The sequence below is a fragment of the Anas acuta genome, chromosome 1 (genome assembly GCF_963932015.1).
Source record: "Anas acuta chromosome 1, bAnaAcu1.1, whole genome shotgun sequence".
Lineage (NCBI taxonomy): Eukaryota > Metazoa > Chordata > Aves > Anseriformes > Anatidae > Anas > Anas acuta.
Genome location: NC_088979.1, coordinates 73,777,386 through 73,790,741, shown reverse-complemented (window position 1 = coordinate 73,790,741; position 13,356 = coordinate 73,777,386). Strand labels below are relative to the sequence as shown.

General features: G+C 39.5%; 2 protein-coding genes across 11 annotated transcripts in view; one reads left to right on the top strand and one right to left on the bottom strand.

Moving 5' to 3' along the window:
• STS (steroid sulfatase) overlaps positions 1–1,795 on the bottom strand; it is a 117,406-nt gene extending 115,611 nt beyond the window's left edge. For 4 of the 8 annotated variants that reach the window (XM_068682292.1, XM_068682283.1, XM_068682311.1 and 1 more), the window contains exons 1-2: positions 1,657–1,795; positions 848–1,023 (exon numbers count right to left, since the gene is read on the bottom strand). Coding sequence is in view for 2 of the 8 variants with exons in the window: in XM_068682275.1 (XP_068538376.1) it covers positions 1,657–1,670 (14 nt within the window). In the remaining 6 variants the exon portion in view is untranslated. The remainder of the gene's footprint in view (positions 1–847; positions 1,024–1,656) is intronic. The other 4 variants (XM_068682275.1, XM_068682337.1, XM_068682301.1 and 1 more) reach the window with 2 other exon arrangements.
• The window catches only part of PUDP (pseudouridine 5'-phosphatase), a 77,896-nt gene continuing 65,945 nt past the window's right edge, over positions 1,406–13,356 (top strand). For 2 of the 3 annotated variants that reach the window (XM_068682353.1, XM_068682370.1), the window contains exons 1-2: positions 1,927–2,059; positions 3,093–3,187. In XM_068682353.1, the coding sequence (XP_068538454.1) occupies positions 2,010–2,059; positions 3,093–3,187 (145 nt within the window). In that variant the 5' untranslated portion in view covers positions 1,927–2,009. Of the gene's footprint in view, positions 1,688–1,926; positions 2,060–3,092; positions 3,188–13,356 lie in introns of those variants that run through there. The other variant, XM_068682362.1, reaches the window with a different exon arrangement.

The window sequence follows — 13,356 nt, the reverse complement described above, 5'->3', positions numbered from 1 at the left end:
CTGCTATACAACCTCATTACTCACCCTCTAGAAACTTTTGCCACAACAGCTTACACTCTTATAGCAGAAACTCATTCCTTCTTAGAGTAACAGAATACCAGTATTACCAGTTTTAAAACAATCATGACTTCTCCTTTTTAACACTTTTTTGGACATAATGTATTTAGGGTTTGGGTTTTCTTTTAATTCTTGGCTCTGTTCTCAGTTAACTGAACTACTAACACATTTGCTATCTGAAAAAAAGTTTTAAGACCATACTGTTGCACAGTATTTATAAGAGAACCAAAATAGCTGTGGGCATTATTCTTAACACCCACATTGTAGGTTTACAGATTAAAATTCCATCTGGAAGTACAGGACCAAATTTCTTCCCTCAACAGAAGAACTAACAGACACACATCATGACTGTGCAAGACATTTTAAAAACACACTTAAGGCGTTGCACGCAGCTTTTCCTAGCCAATGCAGGCCTAAGCAGTAAGGACAAACAACCATTTCAAAAGGAGACATGTTAAAAACAAAGAAAAAACAAACCCAAAACTCAAAAAACTTCGCTTGAAAAAGAAATTTTATTATTAAAAAGGTAAGAAATGATGAAGATATTTTATCTCTCCTCTCATTTCTAAGACGGAAGGAAGTATGTGGCTGCATGTTGGGTATTTCTTACAAATGTAGGGTAAGGGTTGTTTTAGGGGATACATAAGATGTGTAAATTAAAATTAAGATATCGCTGCATGACATCTATAGATAAGAGCTTGAAAAACACCACTGACTTGCTAAAATGGTGAAATATTGACAACTTAAATTAATGTGGCTGTCAGAGAAGATGAACTGCTGAGAGGCCTACCAACAGGAAGAGAGTGGGTTTCCCTTCCACCACCGCTTTGGCACAGAGTCCTAAAGCAGCTCAGGCCTTCAGGTCAGCGTGGCACCTTGTGAGCATGAGGTGGCTGCCATCAGATCTGCTTGTGCAACCAGGGTCTTGACCTGTAACCGATGATCTTGATGACAAATGTGAGTTACCTGCATGGAAAAATAAATATGGAACGGCCAATAAGGAAAGTTGCCTTCTTCCCCCACAACTAACTAGTCAAAACCAGTTGGCGGTGTGTTGGAAGCGTTTCCTTCTTCTGAGGCACAATGGTTTGTTTCTTGAACTTCAGCCACTTCAGAAAACAAGCGAAGTAACTAGCCTCACGCTCAACAGCTCTCAAGATAAACCCTCTACTACTTCACTCTTTCCTCATGCGCAGTTATATACAGATTTGAAGATCTCCATTCTCGGCTCGTATTATGGTCCAGCAGTAACCGTACCCTTGTAAACCTCTACACGGGCACACAAAACTTTGAGGGAAAACCATCTAAAGCATCAACACGGGAGCAAGCAGCACCTAATGGGACTTAAAACAAAACCCAGAAAGTCCCACACCAGAAGAGGCCTAGCAGAGAAACGGGCTTTTTCTGCCCAGAAGAACTCATTATAACAAAGCGGCCGCCCCCGCTCCCCGCTCCGCCCGTCCCGTCCCGTCCCGCCGGCACCGCACACGCTTGCGCCGCCGCCCCCAGCAGCACCGCTCGGGTCTCGGCTGCCGTGGCCTCGCCATGTCCGCTTCCTCCTCCTCCTCCTCCTCCGCCGCGCTGCGGCCGGTCACCCACCTCATCTTTGACATGGACGGCCTGCTGCTGGGTGTGTAGCCTTCGCCCCCTCTCCCCTGCAGCCGCCCGGCCCCTCTCCGCCGCCGGCGCTGCGAGAGGCCGGAGGTGGCGGCGGGCGGCCCCCGCGGGCAGCCCCCGGACGCGCCGCCCCGCGGCTCCCGGCGCCTCCCGGCCGGGGGGAGCGGGGCTAAGCCGCCGGCCTGCCCCTGCCCCTGCCCCCGGCGGCCTCTCGTTGCCGGCCTCCGCAGCCAGGCACCCAGCCAGCGCGCCCTGGGCGACGTTACTTAAGCCTGACTAAAGGGATTAAAGCAACAGGAAACGATTTTTTCTTCCTCCTCCTCCCCGCCACCCCCATGCCCTTTGTGCGCGTATTTTCGGCTGAGTTAAAAGATTCGGGGCTGAGGTTAGGGAGGGCGCTCGCAGGGTGGCTGCCGGCAGAGAGGCGAGGGGGGAATTGGGGTCACTCCTGAGGACGTGCACAGCAGGCTTCCCGCTTGGGGAGGCGGGGCCCGGGGCGCTGAGGGTGCCCACGGCTGTGGGGTCGGTCTTGTGGGGTCGGCTGTCAACCAGTCCACGCTGCTGAGGGGCTGGTTTTGCTGTGCAAGGCACGTGGGAGCATCTTTCAGATGTGAAATACTTCAAGCAGTTGCTGTCTGCTGCATGAACCTAGAAACCATTCACACAATCTTCTCTCTCTCTCTCTCTTTTTTTTTTTTTTTTTTTTTTTTTAGTAGTAGTAGGCCCTTTTTTATCCTTACAGGGATAGCTTGAAATCTGTCAGCCTCGTGCTGCAGTTAGATTGGATCTTGGGGTTTGGGTAGACAGTGTGGCTAGAGGACCCTTTGGGTTTGCTCTTAACTATCTGCTGAATCGGGGCCTCATGCTGCATGCTTCCTGTAGAGTAATGCAATATTTTTGTATGTGACTTGGTTTTTGAAGCAGTCCATTATATATCACGGCACAGGAAGCATCTTTAGATGTGGGGGAATTCTAAAAAGTGTTAACTTGATGTATGTGCCTTCCTTCAGCAAAACTCAAATTGTTGCAGTCTCTAGAAAGACTGCTGTGAAGTCTAATGAGTTCTTCTGTTTCCAAGAAATGTCCGTTTTTTTCCTTCCTACACATCCTACAGGATTATTCTGTTTTCAGTAAATGTCAGTCTTTTCCTTCCTTCACATCTACAACAGTGAGAGCCATTAGGATATCATTGTTTAAACCAGAAATGGGCTTGCTCCCATTACCAGGAATAGTTACAAGCATTTAGAGCCTTTGGTTTCTTTCAGTTTGCTTCATCAGCAGTCTCAATACACTGTGCAAAACAGTGATTAAGATGAGTTGTTTCAGTTTCATTTGCAGTATAACTACTGGGAGCTCTAATAGCCTGGGGGCGTGTTGTTTTATCCAGAACCAATTATTTTAATTTAATTCTTACTTAGGAGCTTCAGGAAAGCTTTTTATAGTTACTGCTGTTTTCTAGTGTATTTTTTGAAAATCACCTTCACACAGTACTCACCTGAGCAGGACAGTCTAGGTAAGCATAATGAATATTTAGGCCTTGAGGATATGGATACATAAATTTTCCGTATCAGTTTTAAGTGAATTTATTATATATGGATATGGATACTCTTGGTTGATACACACTTGGTGTGTTAGCTTTGGGTGCTATTCTAGGAACTAAAGACATTCTTCTCAGATACTATCCTGTCTGTAATTAGAAATTACATTTTTGTAATATTTCAAATGGGGAAAAAGAAAGTTTCTGAATCATGTTTGATTCTGCAAACTCCTGGGGTTCATGCAGTCAAGAAGCATTAAAAATGCTCTAGATTATGAATTGTACCTCCTGCTGGGAAAGTAATTATAAAAGTTCTATAGTTCTCAGACCTAAGTTTGCCAAGATTGAGACACTCAAGGTATAAATGTATTCCTTGCCATTACTAAATATGTCTGTTTTAAAGTACAGTTCCAGACAAATACTTGTCACTTTCTGGTTGAAGAGTATATGCGTGATGCTAAAATTTATTTTTATCGATATAAATGGGGCATCCTTTGAACTGATAAAGTATTTTTTTGTTTTGTGTTTATGTTCCCCTGGTTACTCTTATGCTACAATACACATGCAATCTCTTCCATTTTAAAAGCTGCATAGAAAGAATGTGTTGTATTTCAGTAATCTTTCAGCTATGAACAAAGCCATAATTGTGTGTAAAATTAAACTGAAAATACTCTGAAGTGTCTTCCAGCAATGTAAAAGGGATACCACCTTGATGATTTTCATAACATAAACCTCTTTTGAGAGGACTTATGTATGTTTCAGCCTATAAGTACTCTTTTCAGTAGGCTTTGTTGTGTAACTTTCTTGCATAAAGAGCAAACCAAAATTTTCAGCAATGGATGCCTAAAACTACATTTTTGTAACTTTTTAATGTAATAGGTTGCCTTTTTCAGAATCTGAAGCTTTAGGTATTGCAGTTATTCTCGCTTTGAACTAGTGTGTGAAAACGTGTGTCTGGTTTGGAAGTTTTCACTTAAACCTTTTCAGTTCTATAAAACAAATGTTAATTGATATATGTATGATGAAAAATTGAACATTAAATTGATGTAATGCAATGTTCCGTGAACTTACTTTCTGTAGCTGACATACTTGCTTCTGGTTAAAACTATAACATAAGAAGATTTGCAAGATGTCCATAAATATTTCATAACGGTGAACGTAAAATCTTTAAATGAGGTCTGAGACACTAGGTTCTTGACGTTGGAAACAGTCCCAGTGTTACACTGTAGAGCCTGCATCCATGTACTTTATGTTACTAAAGTGAGGTCTACTGTCGCTGAATCTGATTTTCTGTGACTTTAACTCCCCCCATCTCTTTAAGGTAATTGACTCTGATTAAGTTGTCCTTGAGTCCCACCTTGCTACATCAACTTACCTTCAACGGGGAGGTTGTTGCCCCTGGGCTGCCAGTGGAAGTACTGTATCCTATCATTTGGAAGTCCTTCTGTGTTATTATTTCAAGTATTATCTAACATCCTATCTTTCAGCACTTACAAGCAATGTGGTTCCTTCTTCAGCAGTTTTCTCTTTTTGGATTACTCTCTCTGAGCTGTGCTGGATGAATTTTTATTCTTTTTTTTTTTTTTTTTTCTTCTTTTTTTTCATTGTTCCAGTTGCTGTTGCCAGGAAATTAAAACATTGGAAAATAATCCTGTCATTTAGTAAATAAAATATGTGAACAGCACCTGTAGACAGCTTGTTACTGAGTAGGTAAAATTAATCCAAGGACTCTTTTTTTTTTTGTAGGAATCTCCAGCAGTGCATGAGCTGTAATAGAATAATAGTCTGTCTTAGTATTAGTATAGTACAGTCACATGCTGTTGTATTATACATATGCAGAAAGATTGACTTACGTAGTTTAAAAGTGGTGCTCACTTAACTGTATAGTGTAACCCTGGAGGAAGAGAAACAACAAAATTTTAATTTTTGGTGTACTGCTGAACCTTTATGTTTTTATTTTTTTTAACTAACACTTTTGTAGTGTAAAATTGCTACTTACTTTCCTACAGCAAAGGATTTTGAATCTAACAGTAAATGCTCAGAACTTGCATAGTAGGTTTTGTCTTGCAGTGCTTTAGTCTTTTCCTACAGAAGACTACTGCTCTAACTGCTAGTATGTAGTATAATTAAAACCATTAAATCTTCTGGTGTGTGCTTATATGACACATACTGAACAGAGTTAGCTGACTAAAATAAAAAAACACCAAAACAAACAGAAGTTAGAGATCTTTGATACCTAATTAAATACTTGTGATATAGTAGTACCGTTTACTATCCAATTCTGTAATTTTAGCATATTCTAAAAACATGCGAAACCAATACTGAAGATAGAGAAGAAAAATCGATTGGTTTTATACAATATATACAACTAGGGTAATGCCCTCTAGGATCTACATTCCTTAATGCATGTATTGTCTTTTGAGCTGTGACAAGTGTTTTTGTTATATAATTATAGACAATTGCTTTTCTGTGCCAAGTGTCATAATTCAGTGGCTCAAAATGATAATGTTACATTTTGTATTTCTCAAAACCGAGTGTCACGTTTGTTAAAGGGGTCTACCAAATTTTTCCACCCCCTCATTTCATCCTATTACTTCTTCAGTTGACTGGTACAATTATCTGACCTCAGTAGCTGAAAATGAATTTTTATGTTTTTGACTGCTAGTAAAAATATATTGTATTGCATTATATTATATTGATGTTCAAATATAAAGGAAAAAGAAAATGACATGTTGATTTGGTGACGATAGAAGTACAAAATAGAGACCACCTGTCTGAGAGTGTTGTCCAAACACTTACTAAACTCTGCCAGGCATGGTGCTATGGCCACTTCCTTAGGGAGCCTGTCCCAGTGCCTGACCACCTCTTGGTGAAGAACCTTTCCCTAACCCCCAGCCTGACCCTCCCCTGTCCCAGCTCCATGCCGTTCCCTTGGGTCCTGTCGCTGTCCCCAGAGAGCAGAGCTCAGCGCCTGCCCCTCAGCTCCCCTCGTGAGGGAGCTGCAGGCCACCATGAGGCCTCCCCTCAGCCTGCTCTGCTCGGGGCTGAACAAACCAAGGGGCCTCAGCTGCTCTTCATATGTCCTGTCCTCTATACTCTTCACCATCTTTCTTCTGTCCTCCTTTGGATGCTATTAGTTTTATGTCCTTTTTATACTGTAGTGCCCCAAACTGCACACAGTACTTCAGTTGAGGGTGTACTAGCACAGAGCAGAGCAGGACTTCCTGCTACTGCCTACCCATGCCATGGCTGAACAAAACCCAGAGTTCTGGCCCTCCTGGCTGCCAGGGCACACTGCTGGCTGGTATTCAACTTGCTGTCGACCAAAATCCACATATCCCATTCACCAGGGCTGCTCAACAGCCTCTTTTCTATGGCTATACATATAGCCAGAGTTGCCCCATCCCAGGTGCAGAATCCAGCACATGCTCTTGTTAAACTTTATACTGTTGGTGATTGCCCAGTTCTCTAATTTGACGTGATTTTTCTGCAAGACATTTCTACCCTTTACGCAGTCAACAGCTCCTTTCAATTTGGTGTTGTCTTCAAACTTGTCTAGCATACCTCCAAATCTTGCATCCAAGACATTTATGAAAATATTAAAGAGAGCTACCCTTAAAATGGGGCCCTGAAGAACCCCATTAGTAAGTGGCCACCAGCCCTATTTACCATATCCCTTTGAGCCTTATCTGTCAGCCAGTTGTTTGCCTGTCCTAGCATACATTTGTCTAGCTGTGTGCTGGACATCTTGTCCAGAAGAGTAGTGTGAGAAACAGTACCAAAAGCTTTGCTGTGATCTAAAAAGAGTACATCAGCTGTCTTTCCTTGGTCAGTTAGGTAGATAACCTTGTCATAAAATGAAATTAATTTTTTAAGCAGGACTTTCCCCTCATGAACCCATGTAGTCTATGACCAATGACTGTGTTGTTTCTCAAATGTTTTATAGTAACTCTCAGAATAATCTTCCCCATAATTTTACGAGGCACTGAAGTGAGACTGACAGGCCTGTAATTATCAGGGTCGTCTTTCTTGTTGTTCTTGAAAAACTGGGCAATGTTTGCGAGTTTCCAGTTCCAACTTAGTTTTGCAAGATACATTCTGCATAACTGAAAGTCATGACGTACCATACAGGCACAGCTGTTCTTCTTGTTGTGACCATTTGTAGAAGGGTAAGGAGTAGTTCAGGCAACAAGAATCAGAAGTTTTCTCCTTTTGCAGCTGCTGTCTCATTAGTATGGAGAAGATGACTAGATTCTCATGTGCCACTTCTTAACAATTCATGCACTGCTAGTCATACAGGGAATCTCTCATCTGTAGGAAATAGACTTGCAGTTAAATTCATTGTAGTGTTGTGAGATCCACAAGAGTTTTGGCATGTTTTCTGTCTCTCCAGTGTTATCTGCCTATTGTCACAAGGTCAGAAGTCAGAAATTTACTCTTACTTTCATTTCATTGCACAAGTTGCCTAGGAGATTGCTGTTACGGAAAAACTGGTAAGAGTTCCATGCTGGAGTTTGCTTATGTGCATGCTGTCTTTTATTTTACAGTGTGAATGGGAGGTTAAAACAGCTTTCTATTTCTTCTGCATCAGAACAAATAGCACCAATTCAACTAAACATCAGCCCTCTCTAGATTGTCCTCTATTATGGCCTAAGTGCAGGAATTAATCTTCTTGGGCTATAAACTGGCAATCTTGTAAGCCTATTTTCTGCTTCTAGGTAGTGGAAACTTACTTTCTTGCCATTCTCCATTTCCATCCTAGTTTGGAAACAAAGAAGGAAACAAAAATACTGTCTTCCCTCTATGTTCTGTTTGTGCATCTTGTTGCAAAAACAAAGTGATTAAGGATATTGTTAGATTAAGATATTTCTTATATGGTTCATGAGCAAATTATGGAGATGCGTAGAACAGCTCCTCACTGAGAATTAGCTAACCATAAATAGAGCAAATAAGATTTGTCATGTGCTTGAAAGCTAACATTTTCATTTAATGATGAGGAGAATTTTGGCAAAGGCATAACAGAAGTACTATCATAGTGTCTAACTTTTATTATTCCCACGATTGATTTGAAAATTGTCTATCCACATGTCTGTCTGTTGATGTTGATTCTGATAGGAATAATCCAGAATTGGAACTCAGTCCAGAATCTGTTGAATAGCTTTTTTTTTTTTTTTCATTTCTGTAATGGTTACTGCATTTCAACATGCGTTGAGCAGCATTAGCAGTGATCTTTTTTTTTTTTTTTTTTTTTTTTCCTCCCTGGGGAATTAAGCAGAATGCTCTCAAGCTGAAAGATTCATGATTTGATTTTAATTTTGCACATAAATTACATACAAATTCAGTACTGTTCTGATGCTTACTTATGTATTAGTTGCAGCAGACCCAAAGCATTTGGTTTTAAAAGGAAAAAAAATACATGTTAAATACATAAATCCCGAGGGATTTCAAATTTCCAGTGTTAATAATGTGACACGCATCCAGTTGTCACAGAGGGCCTTTAGCAAGTGGAGAGGTATGTTGTGAAGCTGCTGAGAGTCTAAAGGTTCTGTTTAGTGATTTTAAAGATGCACACAGCAGTCTGACCATTTACAAAAAGTAGTCTCCTCCTGTGCCTTAATGCAGATTTTGGAATGTGTTTGTAGGTGATAAGGTTTTATATTGTTGGCTACATAAGCTGCTTTGTATATAAAGTTCCAATTATTTTGCTTTGAATGTAAATAATAAGGTGCTACAAAGGGAACATAATTTCATTTGAAGAAAAGGTGCATAGAATTTTCCCTTTCAATAACACTATTTCCAGCCGCCATATTCCAGTTTTCTTTTTACTTGAGAAGAAAAGACATTAGCAGCCCTGGATTTGTTGTTCTGTGTACTGGCAGCAGCTACATGAGATGCCATTGTGGGCCCAGCTCTGCAGCTCTTGTTCTGACTAGTTGCAGTTCATCGGCATAGCCTTGATATAAGTTGGCTAATTGAGCTTTGGAGAGTGGAATTCTTAATTCTTCGGAGAGTGGACACCTTAATTTATCTCTGTAGAACAATGAACCAGCCAAATTCTGCTCTTGAGTTATATTGGTATATTCCTCCAAGAGGCAATCTTACTCTTGAATATTTGATAAAAGTTTCTGTTGTTGTTGTTTTTTGGGGAGAGTGTTATTATTTTAAACAATTTGTTATCTTTTGTTTAAATTGGCAACAGACTTATAATGGTAATGCTCATTCTCACAAGATGATCATTGCTCTTTTAAAGATGAGGAAACTATATTAGCTAAAAAAACAAAAGCAATTATGCTAAATATCCTCTCCTTTCAGACTTGGTATCTGTTGCTCTACTTATGGACAACTGATTTTCATCTGGACAGTATAGAGCCTGCTAGTACTTGTTGCTGATTTAGTTCTGTGTTTCTGTACCTCTCTGTATTGATCATAATTTCTATCACAACACTACTGAGCAGCACTGAACCAAGAACATTTTTGTATCTTATTAACGATTCTGGCAGAGATTCCTGACCTTGGTTTTTCTTTTTGTTTCCCTATATTGATGATGATGTTAATAATAATAATAATAAAACCAGTGTTCCTACCCAGAGTTTATTAAGGTACTACTACTGACCTTTATCAAGATATTTTTCAGCACGGAGGTGGGAAATAACCATCCTTTTTTATTTATGTCATTTTTTGACTTTCTTTTCTTCAATAACCAGGAAGGAATGTTTGTCTCTTATTTTTCTCCCCCATTCTCTTTTGAGGCATATTAAGGGTTTTTTTTGTTTGTTTGTTTTGTGTTTTTTTTTTTTTAAGTCATCATATAACTTGTAGCAGACGTCTCTTGAAAGCTTTCCTTTGGGCACCAGTTATGTATCATCACTGCATATATTACTTTTTTCCTCTGCTGCTAGTTTTCCCTCTGCTGTGCTTATTGAGTGGTTCTTCTTGTGAGGATAACACAAGACAACTGAAAAGAAAGCCCACTTTATTATTTGTCAGCCAAGTCTTTCTGTGTAACGTTTTTAGGAATTTACTCACGACCTTTATCCTGTGTCGTAAGTACAGTGTTACACAGTACCTCCTTCTCTCAGCTCATTAATACTCGCTCTCTGACCTGGTTTAATAGTTCCAGCAGCCCCTGTGTAACCTTTGCTCTCCGAGGATATGCGCTTGTCCTTTGCTTGCGGGTGCTGAACTGGCTGGGTTTGCTGCCAAGCAGCTCTTGTTCGCTGCTGGGCATTGATCATCTGCTCTGCATAAATACCAGTTCGCTCATGTTCTCTTTCACAGCATGGCCACACAGTGTGGTTGGATGCTTGTGTCAGGGCGTCTTTTTGGACACTGTCTTTGAAGCTGTGTTCTGTTTTATCTGCTGTAATGTAAACTGCCACATATTTGAACTATAGACCCTTATTTGATTACTGAGCAGTCGTCAGAGGAAGTGTCTTTCTTAGACTGGGATGTGTTATGAATTTGACACTGGTAATATTCATTCAGGAACATCTCTAAGGAAAAGGAAAATATATTGCAGTTACACTGGGAGAAGAATGGAATGAAAAACAACATAAATTTATTTATTTTTTATTTTTTAAAAAGGGATTATAGTGTACCAGAAAGGTGGGAGAAAGTAACGGATTTAAGGTGAACCACAAATAAACTGAGATATAATTTCATTTTAATAAATTGTTGTATGGGCAAGATTTTTTTAATGGATGAATGTTATTGTAATTTACATACAGAAAGCTCCCTTGACATTCCTGTCTGTTCAGGGTGGAGAGTAGGCCCATGAATGACTGTAGATTTACATAACTTCTGATACAGGGCCATTGCTGCAAGAAATTACACCACGTGAAATGATGGATCTTTTTATGCTAGGACTTAATCCTCTCTGTGGCATTACATTGGACTAACAAAAAGTCCTTTGCTTTTTGGCTCAGGGGAGGTGGAGCTGCAAAGAGCGTACTGCAGTGCAATAAATTTCTAGTCTTTAAAAATTAAAAACAATATTTCCTGGGAAACATATCTCAGGAAAATGAAAATATTTAGGCCACTAAGGTATTGTAACATATCTAATTGCTACTCTGCTGTGTAATAACTTGCATTGTTATTATAGTTGTAGATCATATTTTTGTGATATTTATCTTCCTCCCTTTTTTAATTTAAGCTTCTTTATTTTCCATGGATGAAGACATCTAAGAATAAAGAGCAAGGAGTAGCACTGTGATTCTATCATGTTTCTGTTTGTGTGTTCTAGAACTCTCACATTTTTATGTGGCAGTTGGTTGCAAATTGTACACTGTTGTAAAATCTAGTTTGTTCCAATATTTGATTCACCACTGACTGTGCATAATTTACTGTTTATGCTGACTTCGCCTTTTTCTAAAAGTAACTGAACTTTTCCCTGCCCATCCTTTGAAACTTGATAAAGAGCAGGTAATTGCCCGCTCACTCGGAAATGCTGTAGAAGACCAAGATAAAAATGAAGCTTTAGGTCTTAGAGGGTTATGTTAGAAGTCTGAATTGCCCTGATGGGAGAGCTTACTGGATTCTGCTGTAGCACCATGACTGCTGTGCAGTCCTTTTTTTCCTGGAAAGCAGGGTGGTAGAGAGAGAGAGGAGTCAACGCATGCTGGGGCAAGACTTGGCATGCATCCCAAGTGCTTCTTGATCTCAGGGTTCAGAAGTAGCCTGTGAGTTCCAAAATTGGACCTACAGTTGTAACCATAGATATTAATGGCTATCTTAACAACACGGAAGAGTTCACCCAAATAAATTCAGAATATTTCAAGTAGTGTGCTTCTAGATTTGAAATTTGGAGTGCTCTACAAAAATTTACAGTGCCTAGGTAAAGCTTTAGAAATGTCTTTTCATGCATGTGTTGTATGTATGCAAAGGAGAGGATATCTTCCACTTACAGTAACTGTTAAGTTGCAAAATGCCTTAAAAATATGTCAAAATTTTCATGAAGAAGTTTCTTTCCATAAGTATGAGTTAACAATAAAACTAGACTCTATGATGCTAGGAATTAACTACTCCTTGGTTTTCCCTAGGCATAGCTCTTGGCTTTAAGAGTTCACATTTCAGAATCTGTGCACCTGGTGCCTGTCGGCACTATTCTAGTTAAAGCTGCCCTCTGCACAAATTTTCTACATCCCCACACACCCCCAGCAATTGTGAAAGGTGATTAAACTGTGTTAGCATGTTTGGTTTTTTTTCCTCTCTTCCCTTCTCATCACCCCCAATTGATTGAGAAAAGTCTATATATTCTTATCAGTTTCTGCTAACAGGGAAAAAGAAAATCCGTATTCTAAGTTTTACAGCAAAACCATGAAATTTATTCCTTTGTTTATCCATGCCCATTTCTAATATTGTAGTCATAACATGGAATAGATTCACATTTTCTTCCTTCATGCAGCTTTCAAGGGACTAAAACAAGTGTTGGTTTTTGACCCAAACATTTCTGTATTTATATGAAGAGAAAAGGAAAGCAGAATGCTTTTTTCCTCTGTGTCCTCTTCAGTAGAGATTTAGCTTACCTTTCACATGCACTTCTTGTAGTATCTTGCATACTGAAATTGTGAGCTTCAGTTCTCTGCTTTGTATTCTGTATGTATGTACAAGAAATTATATTCTATTGATGTTCTAACCTTATTCCTAGATATATCTCTGAAGAATTAAAGTAAGAAAAATACTGAATTTTCTTTTTTCCACACTGTGAAAATTTTGTATTGATAATATAGACCCAGAAACACCAATCAAATATTCAATAAAATAGTTTCCAAAGACCAGTGATTAAAATATTGTTTAAACGTACTTAATGGTAGTCTAAGTTTGAAAAATGTATTACCCACTTGAATAGTCTATAACAGGGCCTTTGAGGCATTTGTAGATTACCAAGGAAATGGTTGCACAGACTGATGTGATGCATTTTGATGACTTCAGTAGTGTGACAATGTAACTGCTTCCCATTTCCAGTTCAGGATTGAGTTTAGCTTCTCTGACAGTCCATGGAGGGAGCAGAGCTCTCAATACATTATACGTTTTCTAGAATTAATGATAATTATAATAAGGTAAATGGCACTGTCAGAAATCTCTTGCCTTAAGGAAATAAATTTAATGTTTGTATCATCTCTTGTTATTTATTTTTTACTGGAACA